At 35.7% G+C, this 17,781-nt stretch overlaps 1 protein-coding gene across 1 annotated transcript; it reads left to right on the plus strand.

Moving 5' to 3' along the window:
• Positions 1–270: 270 nt before the first annotated feature.
• LOC140168666 (xanthine dehydrogenase/oxidase-like) lies at positions 271–16,994 on the plus strand. The gene is made up of 7 exons (XM_072192080.1): positions 271–354; positions 656–880; positions 2,825–2,899; positions 6,054–6,106; positions 7,814–7,994; positions 12,698–12,886; positions 14,704–16,994. Exons 1-7 carry the CDS (start codon positions 346–348, stop codon positions 14,875–14,877), a joined length of 906 nt encoding a protein of 301 aa, XP_072048181.1. The 5' UTR covers positions 271–345; the 3' UTR covers positions 14,878–16,994.
• The last annotated feature ends 787 nt before the right edge of the window (positions 16,995–17,781 follow it).

Raw genomic sequence — 17,781 nt, forward strand, 5'->3', positions numbered from 1 at the left:
ACCATAGAAACAATTTTCGTACAGTGAATTCAAAATTTGTGCAAAAACACAACAGCACAACCTTATTGCAAATCGGTGTTTTTTCAAACTTGTTAGTTTTCTCTGAAATGCACTTTACTGTTTTCCTTACGATATGTCACTATGAATAGAGCTATGATAATAGAACAATGTAATGAATGATCCCCTTGATAATTAGGCCTGTATAAAAATATGTGTTACTTAAAATCTGTGCAATGGTAAATAAATGCTTTAATTTCTCCTTTTTTTTATAGCAAGAACAAGTGGATTAAGCGTGGTATAGCAATAGCGCCCTTGAAATTCAATGTTGGTAATTATCCTACCTTTATGCACCAGGTAAGTAGACAAATCATTTGTACCAGGGGTGTGATTTGTCTGGAATTTTCCAGATTTTTTTGGGCCAAAATTTATGCAATTTTATTGATTTTCAGCCTGTTTAGGGTATTTTTTTTCCAAATTTACAAATAAGCCAATGTCACCAGATTTGACAAAATGAACAGGAATTACTATGTTAACCAAAGTAACAACTATGACTTGCAACTCACTCCCCATTATTTGATGAAGATTAACACCACATGGTTATTTTGTGAGAAAAAATTCTATCAAGATTAAATACTAAATTCTCTTGTTTCTATAGGCAGGAGCAATGGTTAACCTCTACTTGGATGGATCAGTACTCATCCATCATGGCGGAGTTGAAGTTGGACAAGGAATTCACACCAAGATGATACAGATTGCGAGCCGTGTGTTGGGGATACCGGTGGACAAGATTCACGTAGCAGAGAATAGCACTCATGTAATACCACATGCTACTGATACTGCAGGGAGTCACAGTACCGATATGTGGGGTATGGCAGTAAAGGTAAGAAATAAACAATATTAAAGTGATGGGACTGTAGTCTGTCTTGTGTCAAGTAGACTGGCCCCCAGTCTCAGTTCGGTTCCATCTCTGGATAATGTAACAATAAATAATTACATAATGCCCTATGAAAAAAAATGCCAAAGTCTTGTAACCCCCCGCCTTAGTTTTCTCAATGCCAAAAACCTATTCCTCTTCATCCACAAATCGACGCCACTGATTACACACACAGTCAGTGCAGCAATATAGAAACATACTCGTATTATTAGTGAACGCGAAAGTCCATTGAGCGCTGAATCCTTGGTCCAATCTGTTTCAGATCTCCCTTCCAAATAATCGTTCAACGAAGCCCGGTGATTCCGATGTCAATTACGAAAGCCCCGCCCCAGTTTCAATTCAAATATGGTAGCACAAAGCTATGCCACGGGATGTGATGCAAGATCTGATGGGACACTTGTCAACAACTGAGAGGTATTGAGCTCAAGTGGCACGCGTCTGATAGACCCATGGTACGCGCAATACTAAAAGGCAACCACTCGACTCGGACTTAGGCCTATTGTCCATATTATGTATTTTATCGCTAGGAAGCCTTTTCAAATATCCCCGCTGCCAAGATGCGTTGATTGGTCGGATACAATATCGTTGTTTTAGTCGCTTACACAAACGTTAATGTAGTGAAAACATGGACGTGGTATATAGAAAGATTGCGTGACTCCAAATCCGTAAAAGTGAACTCCCTTAAAATGCTGGGAACTGGAAGGCAGATTGCCTACAGACTGGTAGGGTCCATGTATTGGGTTGATTTTTAATGCTATGTAATCTACATTACCAGTCGTTCTCCATGGACCCGAGGGAGGGTCTATGTGTCAAGTTGAGAGTGAATTTAGGCATGTTGGATTTAACAGGGGCAGATTCGAATGAGCACAGGCGTAGAAGGGCGATTTGTCCATTTGCTGGCAGTGCAAATGCACTGATTCAAACCTGCCACTGCAAAATCCAACATGGTGTTACTCACAACTTTAGTTGAGACATACTATATACACATTACACACAGAATACAGTGTTGTTTGATGGGATCATTTATTAGTTTTTCAAACAAAACATCATGATGTACAACCAAATCTTAGGCTTAAACAGCTAAAAGTGATATCATGCTAATGTATACAGATGCTTTTGAGTCATTCTCAACTTTAATTTCCCCTGGCTCTTAAACAAAAATTATTCACTTTTATCGTATTTTTTAAAGCTTTTTCGGATATAAAATGTATCTATTAATGACAAAATTGGTGGCGCTATTTAATTACTGGAAATTACTCTTTCAAGCTTTTAATACAAATAATTCCTTTCAATGTTTGGTAAAATATGTTTATAAAATTTCCTTGTTGCTTCTTTCACCTATTCCAGCTGTTCGAAATATTAATCACCTAACCTATGCAAATAAAGAAATATGATTAGGATAAATAGCGCCATCTATAGTTTGCATTTAGTTAATAATGAAGCCAATTCTATATACACCAAACAACCGTGAATAATCTTCTTTTTATTTTAGAAATTCCATGCCATGGAAGTTACAATCTGGCTAGGTTATTATACACAATGTACTTGAGAATTAATCATAATTATGTAATGACAAATTAATCAAGGAAATATTTACAAATAGAAATTATACAAATCTATCAATAGAATGTTTTGGGAGAAAAAAACCCAACCATTTTGCCCCAAATTACTCACACTTCTTGCATGTCCATTCAATAGCACAAATCACTTTCCAGATTTCCAGTCTACATGCACTAGTAATGGCAGCCTCCTGTGCTGGTATCTGTGCTAAATTTTAAAATTCAAATTAATAAATTTGATGTTACTGACTGTTCAGTGATTAAACCTGAAATAATCTATAGTGTATGTACAACTATAATGAATCTCTTTCTGATTTTCTTTTACTTTCAGAATGCATGTGACACTCTGGTTGATAGATTAGCACCATTTAAAAGTGACAAACCTGATGGAAACTTCGCTGATTGGGTAAATACAGCCCTTCTTATTTGGAAATGCATATACACCCCCACAAGCCTCGCACACAGACATAATTATGTGTATATCGACACCAGGAACTGTGGAAATTGACACACCTTATTGAATGTTTATTATCCAACTGCGGACATGTGGTTTATAATGTATTTTTATGCTATTTTTGATCTACAATCCTGCTGAAAAAGCTTGCCACACCAAAACATTAATTGGCCAACATCCTTCCTCGCTCCCCTATCAGTGTTGAATTGGACAACAACATCATCATTTCTACATTACAACAATGAAAAATGGGGGGTGGGGAAGGGGAGGGTGTAAGCTGAATGTGCATTGCAACTATTATACAAAGATAATGCAGAACTATCACATATTTTACTCTGGCGATAGTGTGCTTTTAACACCAATACTGCACATGCTGCTGTGGCAACAAGTTTCTGCCAGGATTGTAAACAGGGCTCAAAAAGAATCTTATAATTTTTCACAAGGTCATATCTTAAAATCCTGTCCATAAAAATGAACCAAAATTGCACACAGGATTACTTCAATACTCTACTCTAAACACTGGTCGATAACCAAACAGTTGTCCAACTGACACAACAGCAAAATGCACAGACATGGAACAGCTTCCTGGACCACATTCACAGCCCAATAATTGGCACCCAACACAAGTTGGACAACTGCTTGGTTACTGACATGTGTTCAGAGTAGAGTATTGAAGTAATCCTGTGTGTAATTTAGTTTCTTTTTGAGGCTAGTTTAGTATAACACCGTCCAGGAACTGTAGAATCATTGATGTCCAAGGTTCTTGTGCATCCACTGCTACACACAGATTTCCGGTATCTTTTTGTAGTTGTTTACAAAATACAGACATGCCACTATGTGTAAATCGCTCATTCAACACAATCCGGTGCCAATCCACTATAAAAATTGAAAAAATAAAAGTTGTTCAAAAACACCTGCTTTTTGTGTTTTTTAAGAGTAAATGTATCACTTCTTTCAGATGTAAAAAATTGCCAACACCACTTGCATGTTTTTCTTTCAGGAAGTCTTGATGTTTTTTAACACTAAAACTCAATGTAATGTGAGCTACGTTACAGACTACAAAATGGGCTGGTTTTACTCAATCCAAGGTCATAAAAAGCAAACTAAATATCACTTGAGTGAAATGTAAAACCGATTTCACCATTTCATAGAAGTTTTGAAGATGCGTAAATGAGTGTGTAACGTAGCGCACAGTAACGTAGTTCACAGGTTTTTAATGTTTTTAATGTGATATGCGAACGTTAGAACGTTATGTCGGTTAATTCTACTATAAATGGGGTTCGACCACTGGTAGCTTTCACATTATTAGGAAGTACATGTAATATAAGTGCATACTATAGAATCCTGGTAACGTAGCTCACCAATCTTAACATGGTCGGTCGAAATTTCAATGTTTACAACATGTCTATGCCAAAAATGCTACAGCATCACGATTTTTACTGTGATTTTTAAAAACCTATGAGTGTTTCCTTTCAAAAACCGCAAATTACATTGATACCTCTGTTTTACTTCTTTCCAATAACGTGTGTTAAAAAGGGGGTAACGTAGCTCACAGCGTTTTGGTGGAAAGTGCAATTTATTTTAGAATTACACAAAGACGTTTTAATCACTAAAAAATAATGTTGATAAACAATATGATGGTGCGTTATCTAATTAAAAAACAACAAATATGTAAAGAAATCGCACTTATTCAAAGAAAATATTCAGGGTCAGATGTGACACTTGAGCAGTGGAGAAACGCATTTTTAGCAATTTTTGAGCCTTTGCAAGGGTTAATTAGGCTGAAGAAAGCATTTAAAGTATAGAAAACTATATATGTCCATGTAGATCTCGTTGAGTTCTACCAGAAAAACAACATATGTGACCGTACACCACGAATGAGCCGTAAATGTCCTCAATTGTATTCTGAGTTACACGTGTAAAATGTGCATGAAGATACATTCGTAGCACCTCAATTTGGTGCTATGTGTGACCTCATTTAATGAGATACACTGTAACTCAGAATATAATTGAGGACATTTACGGCTCATTCGTGGTGTACGGTCACATATTTGATGCCCTAAATGCTCGACAAAGTGTTTGTGGACCAAAGAATGGAAAAAAGGCTATTGGCACCGGATTTTGTAGAATGAGCGAAATACCAGCAACCAAAGATGTTGATCTACCATATTGAGTTTTTGCTACTCAACTGCAGACACACAAGTTTTATTAATATTTTTGGTATGACCATGGACTAAGTATATAGAGCACGTAGTGCGATGGACTTGCAACTCCGTTTGTCGACGTGAGGCCAGGCGATCGTCACGCTTGCAACATGTGGCCGTAGATGGCAGCAGCATTTTTCTTTAATTTGCATATTCGTGACGTCATGTAAAACTAAGTCTCCACAGCACTACGCATATTTTTTTACGTAGATTTTAGTACTATCGTGGTGGCAGCAGCATTTTTCTTTACTTTTCCAAAATGGCCCGCCCGGGAGCGCCATTGGACGCCATGTTAGTGCAGGGTAATACACAGGGAAAGCCGACGCTGTCGCCACCTTTTTGTATTGCGCTAGCATATGAGTTGCAATGGCCTGGTATGACTGTGTGTTCAACATACTGTCCTTGAGAGGATAGAACAGGAGTCATGCTCAAAAGACATGCTCAAACGTCAAAGAAAATGGTCATAATCTGCAGTATAATGAAAGACTAAATGTCAGCTGAAAAAAGTAGCAGCTAAAGTTTGTATGTTGGATATAATTTTGTGTAACTATAACCCTAACACCTATAAATCTTACAAGGAAAACCACTGCGCATGCATGCATTCCATATGATGGCATTGCGCAATCACCCTAAGTCATTTATGAGCACCAAGTCGCTGGCCGGGCAAGCGACTCCCCCGTGGCATGAGGTCGATGATTGTGTGCGTGGCACCGGAGGGGTCCCAGGGTCAATTCCCGGGGTGCCAAGTGAAATCTTTCTTCATCTTCTCTCCTTTTTCGTTCCTTCTCTGCCTTCCGATAGCAAAAAAAAGCATGTTCCTTGTTAGGGTTAATAAACATTCTACTAAAAAAACCCAGATGTATAATATAATAATTCATTTATTTACAATTTATTTGCTCTAGGTCAGTGCAGCTTACTTTTCTCGAGTCAATCTTTCTGTGATTGGATATTATCAGTGAGTATTACGGGCATATATTTTAAAATATGGCAATTTCCTATTTTCCACCACACAACAGCACAACACAATACAATCGTTTTACACATAGAGAGTGGGTGCACCTGTCAGTCCAATACGCAGCAATGTTTTCCACTTCAGCCCTTTTTTATCCCGGACTAGCGCACCTAAAATGATTTTTGAACCGCTGTACCCTTAAGTATAGAAAATGTTGTGTTGCAATTGAACTAGCAACATGTTGGTCTAGCAGCATGTTGGACTAGAAGCATGTCAGACTTGCAGAGTGTTGGGCTAGCTGTGTGTCGGACTAGCCATGACATACCATTTAAACACAAATGTGTAGATATGGATTTCATATTGTATTTATTATGCAAATAACCTATTTCCATGGCCCACAGAACTGTGTGCATCTACCAGAAACTAACCTTTTGTTATTCTAAATAGCCTTCCCAATTTTTTGTGTTGAAGGTCGCGGCTTACATACATCAATGAACATCAAAAATTGTTCTCTGTGTCAAAAAATTGTCACAGAATTTCTAGCGCTCATATGTATGATATTTATATAATGTATGTGTCGGATTAACACCATGTACCCAAGAAGAGTACTACAATATAGTGGGGTTTCGTATCCTTTTAGTTTGTTGGTCCCAAGTGCAAATAAATTGTCGGTGTCAAGATGGTCCACTTTTTGTGACACTGCCCATTGGGCTAATTTTCAATGAGAAAATGGTCAAAAATGGGAGAGGAACTGAGAAATACTCAAGTTTGGTTTGAGTAGGTTGGTACAAGAATAAACAAAAGTGGACCCATCACTTTGCCATATTAATATAATTCTTAGTCAGTGGGAGTGGTCTATTACGTAGACATATAATCTGATTGGACAATCGCATGATTTTGGGTGTCATCTCAGGCTGTAGACGACCCCACGTCATCATGAGTGTTGATAACACGTAACACGCTCATAGAAGTGCGCGTATGTATACCTATGATAGGTCCAATATTTTTATCGTAGTGGATACCAGCTGCGCCGGCATCCACTACTCAAAATATTGGACCTGCCTGTCGTCTATCACACGGTAGAGGGTAGTCAAAATAAAAATTCCTATCGTTTATTCTCTAAATATTTGACCCATTGGTATACCAGAAGCACAAATATTCTAATTTAAAGCAACCTTTTTAACCAAATTTCCTGCAGCTTTTGACAAATTTCAAACATTTTGTCTACATTGAGGCAAAATCGGGGTGTCTATCTGTGAAAAATTGGGAAAAAAGATACCCATATCATATACAAAATCTAATTCTCCTTAGCTTTGACATAATATGTGTGTAAGTGTCCACTACAAACTTTGGGCATGGCAAAATATTTCTTAAACTCTACATTTCAGAATTTTTATTGAAGCAAGAATATTTTTATTGTGGCTATTATTTATGTGCTTATTAAATTGTAAAATGTGACATGATCAAGGGGAATGAGTCACATGTCGACCCTGGTCGAAATTGAGTTTTACATATGTTTCAAACCCCAAGTTGATACGACTTTTCTTTGTGAAGTTACATCAATTTATCAATTGCTGAAAACAATAAAAAACAAAAGAATTTTAACACCTTCTTTGCCAATATCTCAAAATCAATATTAGCGACATCCGACTCATTCCCCTTGATTGTGTTACAAATGATCTTTACACATCTTTCTCTTTTTAACTACAGGACTCCTGATATCACATGGGACTGGGCTACCAAAACTGGCAGACCGTATCCGTACTCCACATTTGGGGCAGCATGTAGCGAGGTGCAGATAGACTGTCTCACAGGAAGTCATGAGTTGCTGCGCTTTGATATTGTTATGGATGTGGGGAAGAGTCTAAATCCTGCCTTAGACATTGGACAGGTGAATGAGTTTGAATTTTATGATTATGTAAAAAAAAGTGCAGTGATTTATAGAGCACTACGTACAGGCACAACGCCTAGACGTTGATCCACAAGCCTCAGCACACTTTACAGGTTGTCGCTGACCACTCCGGCCCAACATCATTCCATAAACCATTAAGGCCGTGTGTTTTGAACTCGCCACCCTTAGCGTTACATCACAAATATTATGAATGTTTACACCAATCAAGTTTCAAATTAGAATATCTCCACAACTATCAACCCTAAACTAGCAAAAGTATACATTTTTGGAAAGCTGAAGGCAAAAGCAATTTAAATATACACATTTCAACTCATTGTACAGGGTGACCTTGAAGTTATACAGGGTGGAATAAAAAAATCCAAATAAAAATGGGTCACTTAATGCATTGCTTATTACTAACTTGCAGTTATAAACTGAAAGTAAACAACATTGATTTGGTTAGATGTTAGGTGGAGCCTACTGACTTTGGATGAAAAAAAAAATCAGAGCTGTTTGGTAATCTCGGAATACAGGGTGTCCCAAAATATGTTCAAATTTTTTTACAATTCAACATATTTTGAACTGAAACATTTTACCCCTAACCCATACAAACAAAGTAAGTCCATATTTAGATTCCTCATCAAATTTCCTCTCAGAAAATGTAAACTTTGACTGTGATAGGATAAGTAATTAAAAATTTAGGGCAACTTTTAGATTTTGAAGACATCCGCATTGCTTACTACAGTGTTTAATATGAGAACAGGTAGTTTTGCACATAAAAGTTTGCATTTCATAGACTAAACCAATCATAAAGAGTTCAAAATGATTAAAAACAATTTGCAGAATAAATAATCTTTCAAAAGAGCTCTTAACCATGTCTGTAGCCCATATGGATGCAAAAATATGATCAGTTGATTCAACGCGCACACACAAAATCTTTATTTCCCATAGACTTTACACATACCGCCACCGCCTCATCCGCCACCGCCTCATCCCCCACCTCGGTCATTCTGAACTCAAACAACTCTAACTCCACTATCTTAACTGATAAACAATTCTCCTTTGGAGGTCTGTTAGGGAACACATTTAGCTACAACATGACACCAAACACACTTCAATACCTTTTGTTTAAGCAGAGATATAACAATTTGAACAAGTCTCGATTTGGAAAAGCGTAACAACACCACCATTTTTGGGTGGCGAGTTCAAAACGCGTGGCCTTAAACAACAATTCAGGGACTTTGCTGCTTCAAGAGTGCACACCCTATACATTCCACAAAATAACCTTCACAACCATTTTGTGAAAAATGAGTGAAATGTGTTTTTTAAACTTTAAAACCACTCAAAAAAGAGTGAAAACTACTCTAAAAGAGTGAATTTCAACTCGTTCAAGGAGTTAAATGAAGGACAACACATTTTTAGAGCTGTCCTTCATTTAACTCCTTGAAAGAGACTCTTAAGGGATCTAAAATGAGCGTTTATTGCATTTCGACAGTATTTTTTGCACGACATGAGAGCACCTCAGACCTATCGAATTGCATTCTGAATACGAAGCATGTCTTTCTGATATCAAATAATTTTCATTTTTGAAAATCGCAATATAATACAAATTTTATGACAAATTATAAAAATTTGATATTTTTCAAATTTTTGATATAACAGTCCTCGAAGTAAATTGTATAAATCTAATGATATATTCTTAAAGTGTATGTAGCCGGGAGGAAAAGCCAACGGTCAATTGAAAATTTTGACCAAAACACCAAAAAAAATTAGGTGTTTTTGGGAAAAAAATCCATATCTTCAATACGAAAGGTCAAAATTTTCAATTGATCATCGGCTTTTCATCCCACCTACATACACTTTAAGTATAAATCATCAGATTATTTTGAAGTTCACTTCAAGTACTGTTAAATATCAAAAATATCAATTTTAATGATTTGCCATAAAATGTGTATTAAATTGCGAATTTCAAAAATCAAAATTATTTGATATCAGAATGACATTCTTCGTATTCAGAATGCAATTGATATGTATGATGTGCTCTAATGTCTCAAAATAAATACCGTCCAAACGTTCATACCCCAGCCCTTAAGGGCAGAGTATTGGGAGAGAACATGGACCTTTTCGAGCATCATTATTTCTTAATTGTATGTCCAAAGTATATAAAACTATACATTTTTGGAAAGGAAATGAGCCAAGGAATCTCATGGTGACGTCAGATTTGTTCAAAAATCTCTAGTTTTTGAAAAAATTACAAAAATTCACTTTTTTACCCCAATTTTTTTGTGACCACTTAGAAAAAAATCTGTTCGGAGTAAAAAAAATTCAGTTAGCTTTTCATGAAGAAGAGATATGAACTTAGGGAAGGTTTTTTATTTTTTAGAAATTGCGTCTCTTTTTGAAATATTGAAAAAACATGTGAAAAAAGCAATTTTGTCACTCTATTAAGCTAAAAATTGCACGTAATGGTGTATATTTTTGTTTTAAATAAATATTTTGAAAAAAATGAGAAAACCTTCCCTAGACTTTGATGTACTCTAAACGATAGTGCAAAAAGTTTACCTTTTGCTTGCATATTTTTCGAGTTATCTTGTCACAAAAATTGTGCAATATTGTCAAAAGTGAACTCTGAGAAATCGATGTTTTTGTAAAAAAATGTCAAAATTATGCGCAAAACGTCCTTATATTTTAAAACGGTAAGACTTTCACGCTTGTAAAAGCTGTAACTGGTGCATGGTCTAAATATGCATCTTTTTGCACCAATGAATCTATAATATCTGCTTTCAGTGCGCCAAAATTCAAAATAATTAAAAAATCTAAGTGGCATTTTGACTGCAAATTTTTGTTTTGTTTACACCACATTTGCTGGCGTTAACAACATACCGAATGCGCCTTAACTGCGTTGGACATACGCCCAGAGTTGCGCCGCGTCACGCCACGCGAATCGCGCGCGTAATGACAATATTTCGCATTCGCGCATTTCTGACTCATTATTTCACCGCCAATTTACTAAGCTGTCTTGAGCCATGTGACTTTTTAGAGTTGAAATGAGTGAAATAAATCAAGCAAAAATACGAGTAAATATTAGCAAGTTGTATTTTATGAGTTTCAAGTGAAAGAATACATCTTAGTGTTGATAAATATCAAGAAATCTCAAATTCGGGCGTGGATGGATGTGTCTTCCATTACTCTGGCCTTAAAGAGTGGTTTTCACTCTTTTTTGAGTGGTTTTAAAGTTAAAAAACACATTTCACCCCATTTTGAGTGGTCTTATAAGTGAATCACTCTTTTCGGGAGTGAGTTTTTCACTGTTTTACATTTAGAGAGTATGATTAGGGATTCAACCATGTTTCAACAATATGTCTGCATTGTCTGTGTGGTTTGCTTCGCAAAATAAACCACAAAGACGTGCCTGACTTGAGTTGTTATACGGTGATGAACAACGGTGAAACATCATTGAATCCCTATCAACAACAAAAACAAGCTAGAGATCATCTAATTCACATGATTTAATATATCATTAGGAATGCATGTTGGTCATTGCCACTCAACCTTACTGAAAGATCAGTGGTTTCTCTGTTGATATCAGCAATAAAACTAAAGAGTAAAGTGGCAATGTTTAGCTGCTACCTCCAAAATTCAATAATACACATGAGAGGTGTTACACATGTAAGTTCCATATATGTGTACATCCATATCAAAACGATGCACTTGTCGGCTGCTACGTGTGTCTCATTTCACATAATAGCAAGGAATAAATACCAGACTCATCTCCACAGTGGAGGTCACTTCAAATCATCCCAAGTCACATGGTTTAGGAATACAGAGAACATTCTTTATACAATTTGACCTGAAGATGATTTGAAGTGACCTCCACTTGATATAAGTCTGGTATTTATTCCTAGCTATTATGTGAAATGAGACACATGTAGCAGCCGACAAGTGTATCGTTTTGATATGGATGTACACATATGACAAATTTTACGCGCTCACACGTAACATGTAAGCGTTTAGTCCGTGTATACGCTACTGACAAAGTATGGATTCATCACCGATTAACAAAGGTATAGGAACAGTTGTTCAATCCAATGTAAATAATAAAAGTCAGAAATTGGCAAAATATCTGACAAATCTGATTATAAAATCCTATTAAAATCCCAGTTTTGGAAACCTCATTGCCTCAACATGGAATGTCATTTGTTGGATGTCATGGATATTGACAATGGAAAATAATAGTGAATAGGTTTGAGCAATTTGCGTGTTTACACATGAGCACTCTGTATTCTTACCTGGTAACCCACTATCCGATTCAGGCAACAACCAGCACGTTTCTACTGATGCTTAAAATAAGGGTTGTGGTGTGTACTGGAAGTACTGAAAATGTTTTCCTGACCCCCATCATTGCCCATGCTGCTTTTAAGGTCACGATGTGATACATAAAATGTACATAAAAGAAGTTCAACACCCAGCAACTGTTAACCGTTGCGTTTCCACTGACAGAAATACTGGGTGTCACACCACATGGTCTACCTCATGAGGTGGATCACGGTTGCCGGGTGTCCACACCGCATCACTCTGAACCGATCTGTTTCCGCTGAGCACATTAACCGGTAACACTCTAAACTAAACCACATTACCCGCCAACCGTTCCCCAGTAGAAACACGCAGAATGATAACAATGGTATCAAAATATTGTTTTACAGATTGAAGGTGCTTTTATGATGGGATATGGTTATTTCATGCTAGAGGAGCTTCTCTGGGACAAAGATGGGACCCTTATCACCAACGGACCGTATAACTACAAGATTCCATGTGTGCGAGACATACCTGCCGAATTCAACATCACGTTACTGCGAAACTGCCCCAATGTTAGAGGTGTTTATTCTTCAAAGGTAGGGGTATAAGAAAAAATGTGTTGAGAATAATGAAGAAAGAGAGGATGATGCAGCAGGTATGAATAATGTGTCTGAGGTTGGAAAAACAAATGTGACACAATCAAGGGGAATGAGTCGGATGTCGCTAATATTGATTATGAGATATTGGCAAAGAAAGTGTTAAAATTCTTTTGTTTTATATTGTTTTCAGCAATTGATAAATTGACGTAACTTCACAAAGAAAAGTCATATCAACATGGGGTTTTCAGTTTCTGAAAGCTCTAAATGTCCTCTATAGAAACATGTGTAAAACTCATTTGTGACTCATTTCCCTTGATCATGTCACAAATAAATAATAATTCTTATGTTACTTGTTCTGGCCAAGGATACATTCCCAGCAAATATTAAAAGTTTTACAGAAAACATTTTAATGTCAAGCTATATAAAGGGCACAGAATGTTTGAACAACATTCAAAACATTTTGAGAACTTTTAAAAATAAAGCATTTTTGTAGTGTTTTTCATATCAAACATTTTAAAAATGTTTTCAGGATATTTATGTAACCCGATACTGATTTAAGATCCTTTAAGGGATGGGTTATGAACGTTTGGACAGTATTTATTGTGGGACATTAGAGCACATCAGACATATCGAATTGCATTCTGAATATGAAGAATGTCCTTCTGATATCAAATAATTTTGATTTTTTGAAATTCGCAATGTAATACACATTTTATGGCAAATTATTAAAAATTGATATTTTTGATATTTAACAGTACTAGAAGTAAACTTTATAAATCTGATGTTTAATACTTAAAGTGTATGTAGGTGGGATGAAAAGCCGACGATCAATTGAAAATTTTAACCTTTCGTATTGAAGTTATGGATTTTTTTCCCAAAAAACCAAAAAAAATTTAGGTCTTTTTGGGAAAAAATTCCATATCTTCAATATGAAAGGTCAAAATTTTCAATTGATCATCTGCTTTTCCTCCCAGCTACATACACTTTAAGAATATATCATTAGATTTATAAAATTTACTTCGAGGACTGTTATATATCAAAAATGTGAAAAATATTTAATTTTAATAAATTTGTCGTAACATTTGTATTATATCGTGAATTTCAAAAAATGAAAATTATTTGATATCAGAAAGATAAACTTCGTATTCAGAATGCAATTCGATGTGCTCTCATGTCCCACAAAAAATAGTGTCAAAACGCTCATTCCAGATCCCTTAAGATAGTAATTATTTATTTTGCTGTTCTTGCTGTATATAGTCCTATTTCATTTGAATGTTGCTCCTTGCTGTGCATAGATAAAGGCATATGTTGCCTTTCATTAACCTAGAGTCCGAAGTTTTCCGTTTTACGGAAAACGGAAGAAAATCACGGAATCAGAGGTACAACACGGAAAATGACATTTTTGTATGATGTGACAAAAATTGTTAAAAGATAAGAGAAAAAAATGTTAAAAACAATCATGAGATGTGTTTGTCAGCTTTTATGATAAAAATACTGTTTAATAATACCGTACCTAAATAAAGGTATATTACCTAGGCATGAACCCCTTATATCCCACCACACATCGTAATCGTGAGAATATTCAAATCAGAGCATATTGATCGCGATATTGAACACTTTATTGTGACATTAATATCATTGTTTATACATTTTAAGCTTTATTCATGACACGGATTTACAAATTTTACAACACGGATTACAACACGGATTTTAGAAAACGGTAAACTTCGGACTCTACATTAACCTTCTCCAATGATGTTTTCTTCACAAACCGGGCCATTAAATTCAAGATTTTTTTAAATCTTGTTTTCCAGGGCATTGGTGAACCTACTTTATGTCTAGCAAACACTGTACATTTTGCAGTCCAGGATGCCATCCAGTCTGCCAGAGCTGATGCAGGGATATCAGAGATGCTCTCATTGGAAGCACCAGCAACTCCTGACAGAATACGCAAAGCCTGTGGGGAGCTTAACTTCACAAAATTGTAACTTCAGCAACTGCTGGCACGATAATGTAAGGCCTGCAGTGAACTCAATTTTACAACATTATGTAACATCAGCAACTGCTAAGATACGCAAAACCTGTGGGGAACACAGTTTTAACTGTACAAAATTATAACCTATAGGCAACTCAATTTCTTAAAGTTGTATCTTCAGCAATTGCTGACAGGATACACAAGGCCTGTATAGGGAACTCAATTTCATAAAATTGTAATCTCAGCAATTGCTGACAGGATATGACTGATTTGTTGAAGAAAGATGCAAAATTCATTTGGTCAGAAGATCCATATGGAATATGTAAGAAGTCAATGTGATGCATAAGTTAGGGAACAAACCAAAAGTTTGATGACATTCTATAAATGAAAGTCTTTTCATTAGAGGAGGAATGGGGTTAAAAAGTCTGATTAAGTTTAGTTGATCTTTCAGGTTGGAATTTTCAACATTTTACAATTGCCTTTCAGGGAGGGAGGGGGTCAGCCTCCTAAGGAAAGCACTTTCATTTATAGGACATCATTGAACTTTCGGTTAGTCCCCTCCCTAATGTAAGCGCTACTTTGATTAAAATCTCATATGAATTTTCACCTCAAACAATTAATTGTTATCTGAAAAAAAAGCTGAATTAATTAAAAATCAAAATATTAAATGCATAGAGGTTGTGCATATGACGTATCATACCGTAAATATGGTGGACTATTTAAATGCATTCAACAAAAGCAGTGATTGCAATCTACCGCGACATTTGTCTAACACACATAACAAATGCACTATGATCAAATAGGTCAATGACAACATTTGATTGAATGGACTGCACTATGTCATGATTATGGTGAAGACACCGGTTCAAATCCTTTGTTTGGAGCCAATAATTTCACGCACAACCTCTATAGGAACATTTATATGAAGGCATGCACAGGGTGATGCAAACAAGGTTGACTTCGTTTAACAAGGGTAAAAAACAAATTTGGAAAAAAATGTATTTTGCCAATTTTATGCATTAAAATGTGTGTGAGGAACTTGGAATTGAATAGAGAAATGTATAAATGTGTACATCCATATCAAAACGATGCACTTGTCGGCTGCTACATGTGTCACTTTTTATATAATAGCTGGGAATAAATACCAGACTCATCTCAAGTGGCGGTCATTTCAAATCATCTCAAAGTCACATGGTTTATGAATACAGAGAACATTCCATAACCATGTGACGTGGGGATGATTTTAAGTGACCTCCACATGAGATGAGTCTGGTATTTATTCCTAGCTATCATGTGAAATGAGACACATGTAGGAGCTGACAAGTGCATCGTTTTGATATGGATGGACACAAATATTGTGTAAAGAAGGAAGTTATGGCCTTCGTAATAAGAAGCTGCTATATTGTGTGTGGGAGATGTGGGTATATAATGCACAGTAAACAGGGGACAAACATGGTATCGAGACTGTCTGTCCACACTTGGGATCAGGGTTGGCAATTTTGTTTTTAATTTTAAAAAATTGATTTATTTGATTTAAATCGGATTTTTTTTTATTTAAATCAATTTTGTTGATTTTTTTATTCCAAAAACTGCTATACCCATGATTAAGTCAAAAGAGACCAGTGGAATACTAGACATAATGTGCAATCCTATCAGGTATTCACAAAAAAATCAAAACATGTTTCAACATGTGAAAATTTGTAAAATCATGGGAAAAATTCTGCACCTTGAAGATGAATTTTTAGCAATAGATAAAATGACATTACAGGAGTATTTTAATTGTATGTAAAAGGTGTAGAAGCATTAGAAATGAAGTGAAACAATTTAACAATGAAATTAAATTAAATTGATTAAAATTGAAAAAGTTTTAAGAAAAAGATTTAAATTGTGATTTAAATTGTGATTTAAATCAATTGATTCAACCCTGCTTGGAATCACAAATAACAACCAACAATTGCTGGTAGTGTATGCACATTGTGCAATGTACAGTCAACATGGTCAATACAAGCATTTGATCACCATTCAATTAGTTACTGATCGATATTCTGAAGGGTCATTAGTCTGAAAATACAATAAAGTATTATAAACTATAATCCATACATTAACCTATTACTTAAGCCCTTATCGTAACCCTAAAGCAGTATTCAGACTTTTTATTGTACGTACAATATTGTATGCAACATATCTACGTTGTTTAATCTATTGCCATTCTATTTCCAGTAATGTTTAAGTTCTAACGAATGTTTGATGACGTAAAATCGATAATATATATCTACTAGATATTACATGTAACATATTATCGATTTTTCGTCATCAAACATTCGTTAGAACTTAAACATTACTGGAAATAGAATGGCAATAGATAAAATAACGTAGATATGTTGCATACAATATTGTACGTACAATACTCGGAGTCTGAAGCTAGCTTAACCCTGACTCTTAATTCCTTCAATTAACCCTATCGCTAATGATAACACTAACCTTAACCCTAAACCTAAAAATGCCCTAAATCTTAACTTTAACCATTTTCAACTAATGACCCACGGACTATACTTTGATCAGCTCGTAATCGGCGGAATTGTTAGGCCTTTACCAATACGCCGAAAAGTAGACCCACGTTTAAAGTGATATAGTTGATCTGACTGGTCCATCTTGAGCATGTTAAATAAAGTAGACAAAGTATAGAGCTTGAATTAATAATTTGTGATACTTCTGGCGAGATGTCACAAGACAATTTTCGAAATAAAATATATTGATATTAATCCGCGATGTTATAAGGCCCGCCAATTGCGAGCTGATCAAAGTATAATCGGCTAATTCCCAGTGAATTGGCTCTCAATGACTAGAACTGCTGGTTTGGTATGACTGTTACAATGCTATGTTGATATCTCTCTACATGTGATTTTTTTAACCCATA

This window comes from Amphiura filiformis, chromosome 13 (genome assembly GCF_039555335.1).
Source record: "Amphiura filiformis chromosome 13, Afil_fr2py, whole genome shotgun sequence".
In the NCBI taxonomy this organism is placed as follows: Eukaryota; Metazoa; Echinodermata; class Ophiuroidea; order Amphilepidida; family Amphiuridae; genus Amphiura; species Amphiura filiformis.